Below are 17677 nucleotides of genomic sequence, written 5' to 3' on the forward strand. Positions count from 1 at the left end.
ACCCCCGATCGCCAAGCTTACGCAGTTGCTTAGCATAAAAGTCGACCCACGCCCGTTCGGTACCCTCATTCCGCACATTGTCTTGATTACGTGACTTTTGAGTCCACCAATCACAAAGCATTCTACCCTGTCCCCCGCTAATATTTTACGATTTTGCTATGATTTTGTTTTCATGCAAAACCTTGTACATGCGTACTCTTATGGTTGAATTCTCTGTGGTCAAAATAGATCGCTTACAAGTTAAGGCTAGTTGACACTTTTTTTAAGTAGGTCTTAAATGGTTAATATTTGTTCTATTAAACCAAAAAAATTAATATTATATTTTTTTGAGCCCTAAAAACCGAAAAACTTTAATTAAAAATTATATTTTTCGTATACAGGTGAAAACACTGTCTGCCATGTTTGGCCAATAGATTATCTGTGCTCTGGCGTCATCCATTTGTAAACTTAACATTTATTTCTGGTCGGTGACAGTTAATAATAATAAATAACCTCTCAAAGTTTAATAAAAATGACTTCTAACAATTTACATGAGAAGTATAGTAATTATCATTATTGTATCGTCCGAGAATGTAAAAACACATCGATAAAGACCCCAGGAAAATTGTGGATTAGAGTGCCCCGTGAAATAAATATACGCAACACCTGGCTAAGACTTGCTCAAAGGGATCCTGAATCTTTATCGACTACAAGTCAAATTCATTTTTGCGAAGATCACTTTGATGTAAGTACTTACTTAAATAACTTATTAAGTTTACAGAAACTTTATAGTTAGTTTTATAATAAACTAACTGATGCCCACGACTTCGTTCGCGTATATTTATGTCTTTAAAAATCCTGTGGGAACTCTTTTATTTTACGAAATAAAAAGTAGTCTATGTCACTCTCCGGTCTATAACTATACTCATGCAAAAAATCCAAAAGGAGAAACCATCAAAAACACACACTTTCGCATTTATACCATGAGTAGTAATTTTTTTTTTAGTTATTAAATAAACTTAAAAAAATTAACTATGTTTTATGATGTCAATAAGCAAAATACTGAAATTCTTATGTTATTACCTTTTAGTTAGAAAATGACATGGAAAATTATACACAATACAAAATAATGGGCTCAGTTAAAAGGATTCAAATGAAACCAGGTTGTGTACCATCCAAGTTTGTGATCCAGAGTTATAAAAAACGCAAACTTAGCCCAACTCCAGACCAGCTTAAGCATGCTTACAAAAAGTCATTAGTAATGCCTATATTAGAAGATAATAAACAAGTCTGTTCCATGGAAATATCAAAATCATCATTTCATCAAGGTAATGTAAATATAGGTATAACCCGTTTACTAAAAGATTGGACCTGGCGTTGATTAAAAATAAATTAAAAGCTCAACAAGTGGCAGACAAAAAAAAGTCATTTTTATACTTTGCATGATTTCAGTGACTCCTAGAGACTTTTGACCAAAGAATTTGGAAGTACTACTACGTAATGCTTTTGACTATTTCTACGCTTGGCGACTTTTCGAAGGCGCCATAGCACGCGTCATAGCGACAAACCGTTTTTGGTTTATAACCGACTTCAAAAAAAGGAGGAGGTTCTCAATTCGTCGGAATCTTTTTTTTTATTTTTATGTATGTATGTTCTCCGATTACTCGAAGACGCCTGGACCGCTTTTGAAAAATTTTTTTTTGTTTGAAAGGGTATACTTCAAAGTTGGTCCCATTTAAATTTGGTGAAGATCTGATGAACATCTTCGAAGATAGATACTGGAACTCCTCAACGGATAAGAGTAAATTGCTCGCGATCAGTGTAATAGCTTAGTAAACAGTAGATTTTTAACCAGTCATAGCATAATTCCATGGGGCCACTAAAAATTGTGAAATAAAAAATTTTTACAAAAAAAATTAAAACCGACTTCGATACACAAACACTAAAAATTTAAAAATAATTTAATTTATTACCGAATATATTATGCATACAAGAGTTAATATAGTTCCATAATAATATTTTTTTGGGGTCGGTGCCAATGAGGTGCCACTGTGGAGTCTCATAAAAATATGAAGTCTAGACGATTCGCGCAGCTAAAGCTAATTGGCACCGGCACCAAAAAGTATTATTATGGAACTATATTAACTCTTGTATGCATAATATATTCGGTAATAAATTAAATTATTTTTCAATTTTTAGTGTTTGTGTATTGAAGTCGGTTTTTATTTTTTTTGTAAAATTTTTTTAAAGAGTTGGCAAAAGACAGTGCTCTTTGGCGTTTAATAACACTGGTCTGTGTTTAACTGTAGGGCGATTGTCTAAACCTGCATCAATCATTATTACAATCTCAATTGTTCTGATTGGCTGAATTTGTGCGATTCTTGTTGCAACAATGCATTGTGGCCAATAGTGAGCGAGCATTAACCAATCAGAGATGATTGCGATCGTGACATTGTAGCTGTCAAACAACCGCGGTAGGGCTACTGTTTGTTAATAACAAAAAGCATCTCCGGATTACCTACTGGTATGTGACTCATGGACTCTCTAGTCCGTTCATCGTAACTTGACGCGTGAGAATTTGTTAAATAAAGCAATGGTGCCAATCAAAGAAGTTGGAAGTACTACTACGTAGTACACAGAATATATTCTCACCAAAGAATTTCTAAGTACTAGGTACCTACTTCGTAATGATTCTCACGTCAAGTTAGGAATTTTAGAGGAATTTACGATGCTAGAGTAGAGCATAGGCATAGAACGATCTGTGACAGAGTATATAATCACAGGCAAAGAGCTAGAACCCAGAGACGTAGTAAAACCAGTTTAAAAAATAATAATTATAATCACCTAGGTACTTGTTTGTCTAATAATAAATCTTAGAATAATAATTGAATGCCTTTTGTAATAAATAATAATCATTTAGCCAATATTTAATTGAACTAGATAGCTTTGCTTGTGCGTAGGTGCGTGCGAGATTCAAGGCAGACAAGGCAACAAAATAGCCTTGAAAATGCGATGTTGTGTTCCTTTCTGTAAAAACACTTCGGACAATGTATCGACATCGGATGGAGAACGGAAAGGAATTAGTTTTCATGGGTGAGTATGTTTCAGTTGACTCCTAAACCGTACTCATAACCTTACCAGAGTTCTCACTTGTCAAACTCCACAATGTAAAAGTTGAGAGTTTGTCCTAATCAGTTCTGTGCTAACTGTTGGTCTGAGCCAGTCTGAGCAGTTGTCAGTTAGTACAGATCAGTTAGTCACGCTGGTGGTCATTGAAACACTGACCTGCAGCCCACTTGCAGCAAAGCAAGTGTGTACTTACTTGAAATATAACTAATTACTGTATAAAACATAAGTGTAGGTGGCTCTAATGTGTGAAACAGATCACTATGGTACAGGTTTGGGGTTTGTTGTGTATAACATAAAAGGTTTTTTATATAAGATGGAGCAGAGTATCAGCAGTGGATTACGAGTACATCAGTGCATTTTATATTATTAAATACAAGAAACCAATTTTATAATTTAATTACGACTTTATTCGTGACAACCTAATAACACAAGTCAGTAGTCATAGTAACCAAAAGTCTAAATCTACTTATAAATCTATGACCTCTATGACACTCCCCCTCACGATGACCTTAGGGTCTGAGTGACTCCTATCATCTTGAGAAGCTTTAACAACTTTGGCTGTGGTAATGCCTTTGTAAAAAGGTCTGCCTCCATATTTTCTGTGTCCTTGTAACGGATGGTTACTAATTTCTTTTGGACACAATCCCGTATAAAATGTTCCTTTATACTGATATGTTTCGATCTTTTACCAGTCATTAGATTGTTGGCTAACATCTGTGCAGCCAAATTATCATTGTAGATCGGAACAGTATGTTGAAAAACTCCAATATCTTCCAATAGATATTTCAAGTGTAAACCAAAAGTCTAAATCTACTTATAAATCTATGACCTCTATGACAAGGTTTTTTCCAGTTTCCCCAGTGAAGTGCATCTCTGCGCTGCTTGGCTCAGAGCCCTCGGCCAACAACACAACCTACCAGACTCTGCTGTGGTCTGCTCGCAGCATTTTCTAAATGATGATATTTATGAAACTGAGAGTGGCTTAAGGAAAATTCGTATTGGTGCTATTCCTTCGACAGTGCAGGTAACTCATAATGTCATGTTATGTATTGTTAGTTGTCAGTAATTCAAAAGTAACTAAATCAGAACAAGTGTGGCTGAGGAAGGAGAAGGACCTGTGACATTGGGTCTGAATTTGCCTGTTTTTCCTCGCTTTTCGTAATATTGTATGGAAACAGTAATGTAGAAATAACTCATAGTATTTTTCCAGGTTTGCATGATATGCCTGGACACTGACAGCAAGCTGTTACTAATGAGTAAACACAAATTGGAAGAAGCATATGAAAAGTTAACTGGACAGTCTGTAAGTTGTTAATTTATGATCTATAGTTACAGTATGTATTTGATTCAAGAACAAATAAGGATTATTTAAATAAAGTGTGAATATATTAATTATTACATGTTGTTTCAGTTGTGTGATCAAGGAAACCTAAAACATACACTTTGTGTACAATGTGCTCAGAGATTGATGAACTTTAGTAGATTTAGAGACAAGAGCTTGAGAGCCCGTGCACTGATGATGGACTTAGTTGAAAAACATGAATTTGTGAGTACTTAATACATAAACTTGCATCCATTCTTATACTTGTACTGTACACAATAAATACTAACTTGTCTCTCAACAGATAACAAGAGAGCATATACAAATGGTAAACCGCACAAAACACCAACTAAACAGTAATATGGTGTTGACAACACTAGGACCTGACCACTGTGACTTACACATACTAGGACATCCCTCAGAAGATAAACAAGCAGAATTAGAGGAAACCTGTATCATGAAATTTGAAAGAAATGATGAGTCCATGTGGGTTGATGAAGACATGGTAATAAAGAATGAAGCTGACAATGTCATTGATTTTGTTCAGGATCCGTTGAAGTACGAAACTGCTTTCTTTCAATGTACACATTGTTTGGAGGAATTTGTCCATGAACATGCGTACATGCATCATATGAGCATGCATCGCCAGGTGAGATGGTTTTTTACTATTAATTACATTCCTAGGTGATAGCCTAGTGGTTAAGACGTCCGCCTCCTATTCAAGAGGTCAGGGATTCAATCCTAGCCTTCTAACTTTTTAGAGTAATAAACATACGTTTAAATCAGTCATCACAAGTTTTAATGGTGAAGAAAAACATTGTGAGAAAAATTCATTAGTGAGCTGGTGATGATGATTATTTAAATTTTTTGATGATGATTATTCACTTTCATCAATTTGGTAAGTTCATATAAGTAATAGTTTGTTTAGTTGTGGAGGGGCTCCCTCAATCTCTCAAAGGACAAAAATTTTATGAATTTGTGTTGTATTTGGCAGAACGGTGATGGTGAATGTAAGATGTCACAAGTATGCAAGCCTCATACAGCTGTGAGCTCCAGCTCTGCACACTCTTCACTCATCACTGATAACAAGTCAGTATACACTCATACTTGTATCAGAAATATGCTTGGGAATATGGTATTCGACACATGTCAAATGAGTAACTTTTTATCAAACATCAGAACGCGCGCTTAGTATGCAAAATTTTATGAAATATATATTTCGTGATGTCACAATAATGACGTACTTTTTTAGTTTGATCGATAATTTAAAATGGTTATTAGTTTTTACACTTAAAACTAACCTATTTAATAATTACTGAGAAATAATTTATTTTTGGTATAGTCAAATACCCAATAGGCTACTTGACTCATATCTAATTTCGTCCAATAAATGATTATTTATTATAGTATTTTGCTTAAGACAACGAAATATATCAATAACAATTATTAAAAACGCAGGATGGATATATAAATCCAATTTAAAAAAATACAATTTTTATTTTTATTTGAAACGCAGAAAACGCTGGTAGCCATGATGTGACGTCATTAAATATGTAAACAAAGAAATGTCATCCCTATGTCACGCGGGGACTAACGTAGTTACCATATATATAAAATTTAGAGTCCTGACTAACTTATATATCAACGCACAGCCTAAACATCTAAACAGCTGGTCCTAGATACATGAAATTTGGTGGGTGTGTTCTTTGTAGGTAAAGAGAAGGTATCCACTAGGAAAGGATTTTTTGAAATTCCACCCCTGAGTGGGTTAAATGGAGGTTTGAAATTTATGAAGTCCACGCGGGCGAAGTCACGAGCATAAGCTAGTTTTTATATATTTCTAAAAACTCATAGGAAACGTAAAAAAATATCGTTTTCTCTTTATAAATTGAATAAGTTATTAAGTAAGACTTACAACAAAATGATCTTTGCAAAAATAAATTTGGGTTGAAGTCGTTAGTCATATAGCAAGTCATATAGCAAGTCCTTTAAGCAAGTCTTTGCGTGTTACGTATATTTATTTCACTGGGCACTCTAATTCACAACTTTCCTGTGGTCTTTATCGATGCGTTTTTTACATTCTTGGATGATACAATAACGATAATTACTATATTTTTTCATGTAAACTAGTATAGAAGTCATGTTTATTAAACTTTGGGAGGTTATGCTGTTGTTTACAAATGCATGACGTCAGAGCACAGATAATCTATCGGCCAAACATGGCCGACAGTGTTTTTACCTGTCTAAGAAAAAAATATTTTTAAATTAAAGTTTTACGGTTTTTAGGGCGCAAAAAAATATAGTGTTAATTTTTTTGATATAATAGGACAAATATTAACCATTTAAGACCAACTTAAAAAAAGTGTCAAGTAGCCTATTATAATAATCTTTCCTCCTCTCTAACCTGCTATATGCAGTACAGCTGCATGCTGGCTAGTGGCTCCCCAGTACACTCTAGATACATTCTGATGATGTATTTCACAGGCAGGCAGACTCCAGCCCTTCTGCACATTCTGCGCAAACCTTAGGTAAGATACTGTGTTATGTTTTATCATTTTACATTTTTCACATTTTTAAACAAGGAAACTGTCAATATGTTTTGTTTCAGTCGCTCCTCTGCCCGCGAGTCTTCAAGTTCTTCATTGTTTCAAGAATGTCATTGACATGCAATGTTCGTTACAAAAAAGTTCACACACAGAGGAGAGCGGGTTCATTTGTGATATTTGTCGAATAGTGTTTAAAAAAAAAAGTCTCTTAGTTAAACACTTACAGACTCACGCTGACGTAAAACGGTTCACTTGCGAGGTTTGTCAGCACAAATGTAAATATCAAAGTGATTTGAAGACACATATGAGAACCCACACTGGTGAAAGACCTTACTCGTGTAAGTTATGCGATTACAAAAGTACAACAAATAGCCATCTAGTAACACACATGAGAACACACACTGGTATAAAACCTTTCACATGTAAATCATGCAATTACAAATGTTCAAGAAATAGTGATCTAGTGAGGCACATGAGAACCCACACGGGTATGAAACCTTTCTCGTGTAAGTTATGCGATTACAAATGTACGCAAAAAAGTCGTCTAGTGACGCACATGAGAACCCACACTGGTTTAAAACCTTTCTCGTGTGAGTTATGCGATTACAAATGCACAACAAATAGCACTCTAGTTACGCACATGAGAACCCACACTGGTGAAAAGCCATATACGTGTGAGATATGCGAGTATAAATGTGCGCATAGAACTAGTCTAATGTATCATAATATAAAAACTCACACTGCCACTGGTGAAAAGCCTTCGTCATGTTCGTGAGCCGCACGTGTCACTCACGTAGGTAATAAAAGAGGAGAAAATGTGCCATCTCGATGACAAAATTGATGCTATGTTTGACGAATGTATTATACACGTAAGGGACAATGAAAGTGATTGGTCAGATGCTTGTCAGATGATGAATATTAAAAACATCATAAAGTATTATAATGTAGTTTAATTTTTTTTTTTAATTATAGATATGAGTAGATTAAACCCTAAAATGTATGATCTTCTTTCTAGGAGATAAAGTAAAGGAAAATTATTAATCCATAGATAGATTCCATAGCGATTTCATTACATAGTTAGCTACCACCCTTAAGGGGGATTTTCTGAAATAGCTTATGATATGATAACTGCTGATTTTCACATCTCTAACTTCAATAAAAACAGGACTTGCATGCAACCTTCCAACCCTCATTTCAATTTTTAACCCCAGAGGGGTTATCTCGAAATCTTTTCTTAGCTGACACCTACATCCTAAAAAGAACCAACCTTCCAAATTTCAAGCTTCTAAGCCTTATAGTTCCTGAGATTTCGTGATAGTAAGTCAGTCATATTATAGACTAGCTTTTGCCCCGCGGTGGCTTCGCCCGCGTAGTAAGTGTATTCCAGAACATTACAAACTATTCCCGAACATTCCACAACATTCCAGAACGTTCGAACTCACGACAGATCTTACTTTATATACCCCTATTAGCAGGTAGCTTTACCCATAGAGAAAAGTCTTCGAATCGAAATTCGATGTTCCAGATTCCAGAATAATATTCGACACACATTCGAGAATGTTCTGGAATGTTCTACTATGATCTGGGATATTCTGTGGAGTTTTCTCGAATGTTCTTGACTACTCTAGCAATTTCTATAGAGCGAAACTTCCAACCCTTATATCTTCAATAGCACACCCTTCAGCTAAAAACGGGAATCTTCTTCATGGACGGGAGATATAGAGAGCTATCACACCATATAACTACCTTGATCGTACCGGGACTCATTTCTGAGTTTTAGCGGCACGCACATTGTACACTTTCTTTTATAATATATATTGATTTAAGTGTTCTTTACATGTTACTAAACAATTTACAGTAGGTGATTGATATTTTCTTATACTTAATACCATTAATTCCAATTAATTCTATTAAACTAGGTATCGATTCAATATATTTGACATCTTTCCAATGTTACCCGAAGCTACTGGACCAACTGAGTTTGGTTGGTGATTTATATACCAATACCAGCTGCTCCGACGAACTTCGTACCGCCTAACAATCGGTTCTTTTTCAGGCAATTTTTTAAATTTTTCTCCGATAGAATCATCCTCGTGCTTCAAGGAATATTACAAAAAAAGAAATAGCGAAATCGGTTCAGCTGTTCTCGAGATTGGCGTCAGCAACACATTCAGCGATACATTTTTATATATAGAGATATTGCTGCCGTCGCACTTTTTATTTTCCATAAAATCGGTAGCACTAGAAACGTAAAAAAAAAAATGTTTACAGTGCGACAAGGCTCTCTTGGCACTTGAATAACATTGACAGGGGGGCGCAGTTGAAAAACAAAGGCGCACTGTGGTCGCACTGTATACCTATTCTCTTTGGTCCATTTGATAACAAAGAGTAAAGATACCCGTATCCGTATATTCAATGTACTGCAATGAACCTAAAATGGTACCTAGTCTGTGCTGTGAGTAAACAGTAGGTAGCTATGGTAGGTAGGTAGGTACTTAAAGAACACAGAGCCGTAAAACCAGTTGAAAAAAAGGAGTGTTAAGCACTGTTATTGGTCTGTGTTAAGCACCCATAAATCGAATAATCAGGCCTTAAAGGACTGTTATCCAGGGCCGTAAAATAAATTAAAAAAAAAAAAAATCGAATAATCAATACCCTGTGTAATAAATTTAATAATCCGAAAAAAATAGCCAAATTGAATGGAACTAGACTTCAATAAAATATTAACTGCCAGAGATATTAACACGGAACAACTACTGTTTAGCATTTGCTTGTGCGTAGGTGCGTGCGAGATTCAAAGCGAAACAATAAGCCTTGAAAATGCGATGTTGTGTTCCTTTCTGTAAAAACACTTTCGACAATGTATCGACATCGGAGGGAGAAGGGAAAGGGATTAGTTTTCATGGGTGAGTATGTTTCAGTTGACTCCTAAACCGTACTGACTCGTAACCTTACCAGAGTTCTCACTTGTCAAACTCCACAATGTAAAAGTTGAGAGTTTGTCCTAATCAGTCCTGTGCAGACTGCTGGTCTGAGCCAGTCTGAGCAGTAGTCAGTTAGTATAGATCAGCTAGTCACGCTGGTGGTCATTGAAACTGTCCTGCAGTCCACTTGCAGCAAAGCAACAGCATTCAAGGAGTTATCATAGAGATTAGAGAGTGTGTTTGTGTGTGTGTGTGTGTGTGTGTAGGAGGTACTTGAAATATAACTAACTGATTACTGTATAAAACATGAGTATAGTCAGTGTTTCCATATGTAAATCGAGAATTACCGTGTTGAAGGGTTAAAATTACGGTGTTTCTAGATTAAATTACGGTGGATTAGCTAAAAGAATACCGTGTAAATTACCGTGTCATTTTTAAAAGAAAAAAGTCACGAATTTGCTTTTTAATCAATTATTAATATTATTCTGAATCTGACTCTCCTAGCATAGCAATATCTTTTTCATAAACGGATTTATTCATATTAGTATTTTGTTAAATCTCATTAATTTTACATTTCACTCCTTCCTGATTGCTTGAATAAGGACGAAAATAGATTGCTGAGATTTGATGCTTAAACCGAGAACAAGAGAAATGTTGCCATTACGAAATATGCTAACGTGACTGAGATTCGTACTCGTATTACGGAGTAAGTATATTATGAATTTTTAACGTGATTTTTGTATTACGGTGACACGGTCAAGGTAATGGCTATATTACCTTGACGGTAGATTAGGACTGAATTACGGTGCATCTACGGTAATTATCGTGTACATGGAAACACTGAGTATAGTACTACTGTGTGAAACAAATCACTATGGTACAGGTTTATTATGTACTAGATGATGCCCGCGACTTCATCCGCGTGGATTTAGGTTTCTGAAAATCCCGTGGGAACTGTATATTTTACCAGGATCAAAATAGCCTATGTCCTTCCCCAGGATGTAAGCTAACTCTGTACCAAATTTCATGAAAATCAGTTAAACTGTTGGGTCGTGAAACGCTAGCAGACAGACAGACAGACACAATTTCGCATTTATAATATTAGTATGGATAACATAAAAGGTAATTTCCAGTTTTCCCAGTGAAGGCCATCTCCGCGCTGCTTGGCTCAGAGCCCTCGGCCAACAGGACAACTTACCCGACTCTGCTGTGGTCTGCTCGCAGCATTTTCTAAATGACGACCTACATGAAACAGAAAGTGGCTTATGGCAAATTCGTACTGGTGCTATTCCTTCGACAGTGCAGGTAACTCATAATGTCATATTATGTATTGAGGGTTGTGGAACAAAGAGAAAAATGAAGATTCTAACATTCTTATTACCATTATTCTTATTATCCTACTGAAAACCAGCGCTGTATGTTTTTGTACTTGTGCAAGACATATGGCATTTATGTAGAGTAGGGACCTTTTTTTTTCAGGTTGTGCCACACATGACATACTTTATTCTGGCGCTTCTTCTACTTGAGGTCTTTTGACTTTACTACTCAAGTATTAGAGGCGCCGGGATAACCTAACCAGTTCTAACTGGTAATGTGTGGGTACAGCTTTAAAAAATAAACGTTTTTTATTTCTTGTTTTCTTTCTTTCTATGGTGCATAACATTATTTATGTGCTTGTAGTTGTGCAAGTGCCTTGGATCACATATTACAGTTGTCAGTAAATCAAAATAGTAATTAAATCAGATGAAGTGTGGCTGAGGAAGGAGAAGGAGCTATGACTTTGGATCTGAATTTGCCTTTTTTCCTCGCTTGTCATAGTATTGTATGGTTAGTATAGTAATGTAGAAGTAACTCATAGTATATTTCCAGGTTTGCATGATATGCCTAGACACTGACAGCAAGCTGGTACTAATGAGTAAACACAAATTGGAAGAAGCATATGAAAAGTTAACTGGACAGCCTGTAAGTTGTTAATTTATGATCTAGGAATAATATGTATAAACAACGATTATATAAACAATGGGGCCGATTCTCTTGTACACAATCTCTAAACTAAACTAAATTAACAGGTCTAAATCTAGTGCTATCCTTTTCCGCAAGCAACATTATGAAAGGGATAGCAATAGATTTAGACGTGCCATTTTAGTTTAGTTTAGAGATTGTGTACAAAGGAATTAGCCCCAATGTTTGAATATATTAATTACATGTTGTTTCAGTTGTGTGATCAAGGAAACCTAAAACAAACACTTTGTGTACAATGTTCTCAGAGATTGATGAACTTTAGTAGATTTAGAGACAAGAGCTTGAGAGCCCGTGCACTGATGATGGACTTAGTTGAAAAACATGAATTAGTGAGTACTTAATACATAAACTTGCATCCTTTCTTATACTTGTACTGTACATGTTAAATACTAACTTGTCTCTCAACAGATAACAAGAGAGCATATACAAATGGTAAACCGCACAAAACACCAACTAAACTGTAATATGGTGTTGACAACACTAGGACCTGACCATTGTGACTTACACATACTAGAACATCCCTCAGAAGACAAACAGAAAGAATTAGAGGAAACCAGTATCATAAAATTTGAAAGAAATGAAGAGTCCATTTGGGTTGATGAAGACTTGCAAATGAAGAATGAAGCTGACAATAATCTTATTTATTTGGTTCAGGATCCGTTAAAGTATGAAAGTGTTCTCTTCCAATGTACACGATGTTTGGAGGAATTTGTCCATGAACATGCGTACATGCAACATATGAGCATGCATCGCCAGGTGAGATAGTTTTCCACTATTAATCACATTCCGAGGTGATAGCCTAGTGGTTAAGACATCCGCCTCCTATTCGGGAGGTCAGGGATTCAATCCCAGGCATGCACCTCTAACTTTAAAGAAAAAAAAAAATTTTTTATTCAAATAAACTTTTACAAGTACTTTCGAATCGTCGGATGCATCTACCACTGGTTCGGAATGCCTTTCCTACCGAGAAGAACCAGCAAGAAACTCGGCGGTTGCTCTTTTCAAATATTTGTACAAGATTATGCCATGTATAAAATAGAATTTAGAGTTCTGTGTGTTCATAGCAATTAAATATCACATGCTTTAACAGTGAAGGAAAACCTCGCGAGAAAGTTGATGCCTGAAAGTTCTCCATAATGATCTCAATGGTGTGTGAAGTCCGCCAATCCACACTTGGCCAGCATGGTGGACTAAATCCAAACCCTTCTCCTTCTGAGAGGAGACCTATACCCATTAATGAGCTGGCGAATGGTTGGTGATGATGATTATTCACTTTCATCAATTTGTTAAATTCATATAAGTAACTAGATAATACCCGCGACTTCGTCTGCGTGGATTTAGGTTTTTAAAAATCCTGCAGGAACTCTTTAATTTTGCGGGATAAAAAGTAGCCTATGTCCTTCCCCGGAATGCAAGCTATCTCCGTATCCAATTTCATCAAAATCGGTAAAACGGATGAGCCGTGAAAAGCTAGCAGACAGACAGACAGACAGACACACTTTCGCATTTATAATATTAGTATGGATAGTTTGTTTAGTTGTGGAGGGGCTCTCTCAAACTCTCAAAAGATAGAAATGTTAAGAATTTGTTTTATATTTGACAGGACGGTGATGGTGAATGTGAGACGTCACAAGTATGCAAGCCTCATGCAGCTGTGAGCTCCAGCTCTGCACACTCTTCACTCATCACTGAGAACAGGTCAGTATACCTGCCAGTACCAATAACGTTTAGTTCAAGTTGCAGTTAGTATACACTCATACTAGTATCAGAAATCATAATACTCTTTTCGTCTCTCTAACATGCTATATGCAGTACAGCTGCATGCTGGCTAGTGGCTCCCCAGTACACTCTAGATACATTCTGATGATATATTTCACAGGCAGGCAGACCCCAGCCCTTCTGCACATTCTGCGCAAACCTCAGGTAAGATTCGGCCGAGTTGGGCATCAATCAATTAAAAATTCAATCAACTCGTTAATTGATTAAAAGGTTAATTGCAATTAATATTAGTTGCAATTAATGTTTAATTGCACTTTGCAATTAATTTATTTAGATTAACCAATATCAATTGTAAAATTAGATTAAATCAATCACAATTAATATATTGACAACAGTCACAATTAGGATATTGTATATAATCACAATTAACTTTTTAAATTGTGATTGATTAAAACAATAATTAAAACTAACAATTAAACTTAGTGATCCAAAGGACTCCCCTTAGCCCTAATTTTGAGGCTCGGAGTTCTTTTTAGAGCTCAGCTAACAAAGAGGCTAAAAAGGGCTCATTCTTAAAAAAGGCTCGAGCCCTTTTTTAGGCTAGGGCTTTATTTATGGCTTGAAGATGAGTCCGTCCTATTTTGGGCTCGAGTCTCAAATTAAGGTTAACCTTATTTTTCAGAATTGGGTTTAAAATAAAAGCAATTTATTTTTATAATATTACATAGACATAGGTATGTATGTATTATGTGACGTTACCTGATAACACCGAAAGGCTACTTTTATCCCGGAAAATCTAAGAGTTCCCGTGGGATTTTGAAAAATGTAAATCTATGTGGGTAGTCACAGACATCAGCTAGTAATATGATAAAAGTCATGATTTTTTTAAATATCCTCTTTAATAATGAATTCTATTCTAATAAACTACCGCTATACAAAAAATCATATAATTTTATTCCTACTGTCCAAGGCCCTATTCGTCGATTTAATAATAACCTCGATTTAATTGTTAGTTTTCAATCAAAATTAAAAAAAAAAGATTGAAGATTGATCAATTGTTAATTGTAAAAATCATGACTAACAATTAATTAATGGTTTGTTGTAAAAATCATTATTGACAATTAATCAATTGTCAATCTTTAATTGTCAAATGCAATAAAATTTTGTCCAACACTGAGATACAGTGTTATGTTTTATCATTTTACATTTTTCACATTTATAAAAAAGGAAATAGTCAAAATGTTTCATTTCAGTCGCTCCTCTGCCCGCGAGTCTTGCGACGAATAATGAAATAAAAGTGTCCCCAACTCAAGAAGCCGATTCAAAAGTCAGTTGCCGCTACAACAGATTAACACATTATGATGTCAAATTATATGATGTTTTCTCTAAGAAAGCTGTACCAAGACAAGACGGAAAAGTTGTTAGGTCTTGTGTAAATCAAAACATGGCGTCTAAAGACATCAGTTATCAGGCAACAAGTGACAATGAAGTCTCTACAACAGAATATGTTGACCCTGTCGCTAATACAGTAGAAGCATGTGTATCGAAAACTGTACAAAGTAAAACTGACTGTTTGAAGAATGTCATTGATATGCAATGTTCGCTACAAAGTAGTTCACAAACAGAGGAAAGAGGGTACATTTGTGATATTTGCCAAAAAGTGTTTAAAGGAAAACGTCTCTTATTTAAACACTTAAAGACTCACGCTGAAGTAAGATGGTTCACTTGCGAGATTTGCCAGCACAAATGTAAATATCCAAGTCAATTGAAGCAGCATATGATAATTCACACTGGTGAAAGACCTTTCTTGTGTAAGATATGCGATCACAAATGTACACGAAATTCCGATCTTGTGGTGCATATGAGAACTCACATTGATATAAAACCTTTCTCGTGTACATTATGCAATTACAATTGTAAACGAAATGGCAATCTAGTGAGGCACATGAGAACTCACACTGGTGATAAACCTTTCGCGTGTAAGTTATGCGATTACAAATGCACACAACATAACAGTCTAGTGACGCACATCAGAACTCACACTGGTGAAAAGCCTTTCTCGTGTAACGTATGCAATTACGAATGCACTTCAAATAGTAATATATTGAAGCACATGAGGACCCACACTGGTATAAAACCATTCTCGTGTAACTTATGCGATCACAAGTATACACGAAATTCCGATCTTGTGGTGCATATGAGAACTCACTCTGGTGAAAAGCCTTTCTCGTGTATGTTATGCAATTACAAATGTGCACGAAATAGCAATCTTGTGACGCACATGAGAACCCACACGGGTGAAAAGCCATATTTGTGTGAGATATGCGAGTACAAATGTGCACAAAGAAGTAGTCTAATGTATCATATGAGAACTCACACTGCCACTGGTGAAAAGCCTTCATCATGTTCGTGAGCCGCACGTCTCTCTCCGCCACCGGAGCTCACGAAATGAACTCTACAAATAATCTCTATAACGGACAGTGTGTATATCTTGGAGGATCACATTGAAAACTACACTATTATATATTTCGACAATTCAGTAGACAAGCCACTGTGTGACCTTGACCCCCGTTTTGATTGGGTTTTTTTTACATCGATCAAAAAAAATACTACACTTTCGAAATTTATCCTAAAATATTGCTGCCGATGATTGGTTTCTGGACCTTATATTTAACATCGTTTTTCTTAAACACCCAGGAACAAATATTTTTTCTATGAAAAAAGAACTATCAAACAATTTTATGTACAAAATTTAACCTCAGTGGTGATCATAATTACAGGAAGTACCCTACAGATTTTAATTCCTTTGATGGGTCTTGACAGATAGGACGGACAGACAGACAACGAAGTGATCCTAAAAGTCACGCTTGACCAAAAATTTACTATGTCAATATTGCTTTGGCAAAAAAAGATCTAATAGTTCCTAAGTTAGTTTCCATGTATCTTCTTCCCCATACTGTCCAAGTTAAAAAAACACTGTTTATATTATATGAAAATATAAGGTCAAAAAATCGATAAAATCCTAAAATCCTAGGAATCTCCATAAAACATTTAAAAGTTGTTGCGTCAGTGTTAAAGTATCTAAGTCATTAGAATGATATATATTTCTAGTTTAAAATCTGTTGGGGATGGGAACGTTTCTTCCCATTAAATAGTAGTTTAATAGTATATAGTTTATTACATTAAATAGTATTAAGTGTAGTTCCCACAGCGGTTAATTATTCTGATTCAAAAGCACTTGTAAAAATTTAACATAATTAATAAAAAAAAATCAAACAAAATATTTTGTTTTGTTTTTGTATTCGATACAGTTAGTTTTATAGTACACTAAAATAAGGCCAAAAAGATTTTATTTTTCAGCAAACCCCTTGATATTTATATTTCGGGGTCCTTGAGTGTCTTGACTTTCAAAGTTTATATACCTATTTATTATTTTATAAGATGTATTATTAAATTTATTTGTATGTTCTCGCCACTGCTCTCATGACACTGATGCAACCGTCGGCGAATTTTGGTCCTGAACGTTCACCACATAACAGGGAACTCCAATTCGAGGTTGTAATTTCTGAGTCAACCTCGAACATGCTCAACTGTTTGCTCTGTGTCTGAGGAGCAGAAACATCCGGCGGGGTGATTACGTATCTCGCGACAGGCTTGCGACAGGCATTGCTGTCAAACGTCACACGTAACAGCGGCTACAGAGAGACAGCAAATGAACTATCGCATTGCTACTGCGGTCGCTACTGCAACGTTTTACGAAATCACCCCGCGGGTGTGTCGCGGAGCTTAAAGCGGTGGAGATAATGTGCAAGTCCACCGTGACTGGTCCACACTTGGGTCTTCCAATACAATACACCAACTTTGTCTATAGTACTGTACGCCTGGCGGATGCCAGGAAAGAACAATTTGGCACTTTTGCCTTGCCAGGTTTCAATGTATGGGCTAAAAAGGATTACAATGCCCATACTAATATTATTAATGCGAAAGTGTCTGTCTGTCTGCTAGCCTTTCACGGCTCATCCGTTCAACCGATTTTG

The 17677-nt window shown here is 35.8% G+C and overlaps 1 protein-coding gene across 1 annotated transcript; it reads left to right on the forward strand.

Annotated features, from left to right (window-relative positions):
• Window positions 1-175: 175 nt before the first annotated feature.
• LOC138404125 (zinc finger protein 845-like) lies at window positions 176-17645 on the forward strand. The gene is made up of 18 exons (XM_069507362.1): window positions 176-724; window positions 1070-1307; window positions 2940-3072; window positions 3961-4132; window positions 4319-4411; window positions 4520-4654; window positions 4734-5078; window positions 5424-5518; window positions 6914-6957; window positions 7038-7748; window positions 9788-9881; window positions 11033-11204; window positions 11769-11861; window positions 12116-12250; window positions 12330-12677; window positions 13525-13619; window positions 13801-13844; window positions 14894-17645. The coding sequence occupies exons 1-18, from the start codon at window positions 512-514 to the stop codon at window positions 16051-16053; spliced, it is 4320 nt and encodes a 1439-aa protein (XP_069363463.1). The 5' UTR covers window positions 176-511; the 3' UTR covers window positions 16054-17645.
• The last annotated feature ends 32 nt before the right edge of the window (window positions 17646-17677 follow it).

Source organism: Maniola hyperantus, chromosome 26 (assembly GCF_902806685.2).
Source record: "Maniola hyperantus chromosome 26, iAphHyp1.2, whole genome shotgun sequence".
In the NCBI taxonomy this organism is placed as follows: domain Eukaryota; kingdom Metazoa; phylum Arthropoda; class Insecta; order Lepidoptera; family Nymphalidae; genus Maniola; species Maniola hyperantus.